Source organism: Crocuta crocuta, unplaced genomic scaffold (assembly GCF_008692635.1).
Source record: "Crocuta crocuta isolate KB4526 unplaced genomic scaffold, BGI_CrCroc_1.0 scaffold475, whole genome shotgun sequence".
Lineage (NCBI taxonomy): Eukaryota > Metazoa > Chordata > Mammalia > Carnivora > Hyaenidae > Crocuta > Crocuta crocuta.
This window is the reverse complement of record NW_027529518.1, coordinates 1,592,460-1,595,790: the sequence shown is the minus strand read 5'-3', so window position 1 is coordinate 1,595,790 and position 3,331 is coordinate 1,592,460. Positions and strand designations below refer to the sequence as shown.

At 34.1% G+C, this 3,331-nt stretch overlaps 1 protein-coding gene across 5 annotated transcripts in view; it reads right to left on the bottom strand.

The window, feature by feature from the left end:
- The window catches only part of PHF6 (PHD finger protein 6), a 42,301-nt gene that overhangs the window by 26,125 nt on the left and 12,845 nt on the right, over positions 1–3,331 (bottom strand). For all 5 annotated transcript variants that reach the window (XM_077760820.1, XM_077760821.1, XM_077760822.1 and 2 more), the window contains 2 exons: positions 1,736–1,869; positions 1,418–1,461 (listed from right to left, as the gene is read on the bottom strand). In XM_077760820.1, coding sequence (XP_077616946.1) covers positions 1,418–1,461; positions 1,736–1,869 — 178 coding nt within the window. The remainder of the gene's footprint in view (positions 1–1,417; positions 1,462–1,735; positions 1,870–3,331) is intronic.

Sequence of the window (3,331 nt, the reverse complement as noted above, 5' to 3'; positions counted from 1 at the left end):
GGTACTATCAGCTTCAGAAATCTACCAAATAAAAGGGGAGCTGGCTTCATTAATCACTGTTGCCACCCTCAAGTATTCTGCCCCAGGGTGTGCAAATATTCACCTTCATCAGATCCCAGCTCTTAACCCTTGGTTTACCATGTATATATGGTCACTACAATTTTAAAGAGATTCAGAAGTGCATGGGTGGCTCAGCTGGTTAAGTGTCCAACTTTGGCTTCAGTCATGATCCCGCAGTCCATGAGTTCGAGCCCCACATCAGGCTCTGCGCTGACAGCTCAGGGCGTGGACCTTGCTTCAGATTCTGNACACTGCTAAAATTTGTATGAATGAAAGCTGGGAAAGCTTCCTCTTAATCTTTGAGCAAAAGGTTTTTCAACTGAATTCTAGAACTAAATGAGGAAAAAAAACAAGGAAAACATTATAGAGGTTTTTCAGTTGCACTTTATCACCTCTGCAACATTCTATTCTTAATAGTTATCGAATCTGTTTACCTTAAAGACAAGTTTTTGCTGAAGATTACATATATAACCAGCACTATGCTAAAGTAATGGAACCAATCTGGAGTCCCAAAGTGTAGGATATAGCCAAGATCTAAGATATCAAAAAGGGCCACAAACTTTAATATGCTGACACTGATAATTAGGTAAGTCTTTATAAAAGAAACCACTTCCTAACTCAGCAGGCTGAAACCATTCTACTGCTAAGCAACACGTTCTCAGAAGCTAACAAAAACTAAAGATCTCTAATCTAAATGGAAGGACAGAACAGTCTCAGATTAAATCCAAGCCTTTTTATATTACTAGCGAAAGCATCAAAACTATCTGTTTGTAAAGGTATGAAATAAGTCAGAATTCAATTTAAGAACTTTTCCTTACCTTTTAAAGACCAAGTACAACTTGGCTGACTATACATAAGCACCCCTGACCTTGTTTTATCTAAATTTAAGGAGAAACAAACTACAATTTTAAAAGTTAATGTATTTTAAAATTACTTCTTATGAACATGTCTGTATTTTTTAAAAAGTTCTACAACATGAAAATATAACAGGAAGCCTGGTGATCACAAAATGTAGTAGTATCCCTAGTTCATATTTTCTGTATCTGATGGTAGCACGGATCCCAATTATTACCTTTACAATCTACTAACACTTTTATGATCACAGAAATCCTAAACCCCTACCATCATTTTTCTCCTCAAGGTGAATACATTCTCAACATACTCCTTACAAGAACTTTAGGGGTAAAATTTTTCTCAAAACTTCAGATCATTTCCACTCTGTATATTAGTTTATCCTAACACTTTTCTTAACTCTTTGAAATGTATTCAATATTGAGATACAACTTATGGCAAAAATCAGTATAGCAGAATTCACTCAAATTTCTTCTTGATATCGAAAAGCGGCTGAATGACATACCTTCAGAGTTATGTGCAGTTTTCTTGTGTTTTCGGCAATAAACCCTGTAAAAAATGAAGAAACCAAAAATGATCAATTAAATGAAATTCGTTTTTCAAATCAAGAACATGACCAGTATACTTCATCCCATTCACAAGCTGTATTCCAAAAATCTTATTAAAAGTCCTATGCCACTTCTCTAACCACTAAATTTCTTACCAAGCACACCCTTTACAATGATGATGAAATGCTTTGAAATGGGAAAAACTTTTACAGAAGCCTAAAGAAAGTATGACTGCTAAAAACAAAACAAAACTTCAAGAGAAGTTAAGTAATTACATGTAAATTCCTTGTGAAGGTTTCTCTCGTATCTGAGCTTTATCATGCAACGCACAGTGGTAGTGGTATGTCCTGTGACATGTTTTCACATCACAACCAATCGTTGCTCCAGGACAATGGCACAGAGAACACATCTACAGCAAAAGAATAAAATAATGATTATTAGTGTGTGATTTTTCCTAAGGCCGTGATGTCAGGTTAGAGGCATATCAATCTCTGTCAAGGAAAAGAAACTGGTTATTGAAAGTTGTGTAACTAATAATGCTATTTTTCTTGTTTTCTCGCCTAGAAATAATGTGAATAAAATTCTACTAGGGGTGTTGTCCCCCATGTTAAACATTGACAAAATTAATGGGATATTATTAATGTCTATTGTTTCACTGTGGTCAAGAGAAAAATTGAAATGTTGCAAATCAGGAATGTAAGCTGTATATAACCTTTCCACAATCCAGATTTTCCTGGAAATGAGTAACTGCGGAAAATGTCTCATACCAGAAAAAATTTGTCCTTCACATCTCCACTTAATGAGAATCTTTGGGGAAAAAAAAACCCTCACATACTATTGGAGAACTTGGTAAAATCAATTTCAAGTGTGAGAAGGATAAAAGAATTAAAGTAGATTTTTAAATATCTCAAGCTCTAAAAATAATTTGTGATGTTGATTGTGAAAATATGCTCATCTATTTTAATTTAATCTATGCTACTTCCCTCCTGCATTATGAATTCAGGCAAATAAAAGAACAGCTTCTTAAACATATTTTAATGTATTTACCTACTAACTTTATTGGATAATTCCTATCGTTTGACTAGCTCATGATCTAAATTTAGGAAAAAGCTGTTTTTTAAAAAAGTACCTAACAATGATTGCTAGTGGTTTTGATTAACATATCACAGTATACTGGACTGAGCAGACTTTTAATGAGGCTATCTCCTAAGCTATAAATGCCATGGCAAAACAAATTCACTATAAGGTACATTTTAAAAACTGCTGGTTTCTAGATACCTCATTTGGAACTGTTCTCACTCCTCTATTGGTTTTAACATAAAGAACACTTACCATCCTAACTTTGGGATTACTTAGCCCCTAAGCAATTTTGGTATACAGAGAGGCTAATATAAATTCCAATAAAATTCCTTATACTTCTTTAAACAAGTCAAACCCTCAACCTCTCATTCAAGCTATCATTTAAGAAATACTCCTATTAATCAGAAGCAGAAACATTCTCAATACAGGTACACCCCCAGAAAAAACGAGGGCCAGTGCCTATTATTAATACTAGAGAAATACTCCATTTCCTTAAATACAGAAACTTCAAAGTATTACTGTTAAAAAGAAATACTATGCCAAATTATCAAGCAGGAGAAGCTGTTAAATACTTTGGGGTGGCTTATAAATCCTTGAGGAAGTGCAGCATTTGTACTGCAGCTTAATTATGAAGTTTTACTATTTTAGCAAATTGTTATCTTTCTTTGAAAAACACATTTACCACAGAAATTTTGGAAAAGACAAGGGCACAAAGAAAATTTAAAAATCACTCATGCTTACCAAGTAGAGATTCCCTGAAGGTGCATTAGAATGTTTACGTGACAGTATTT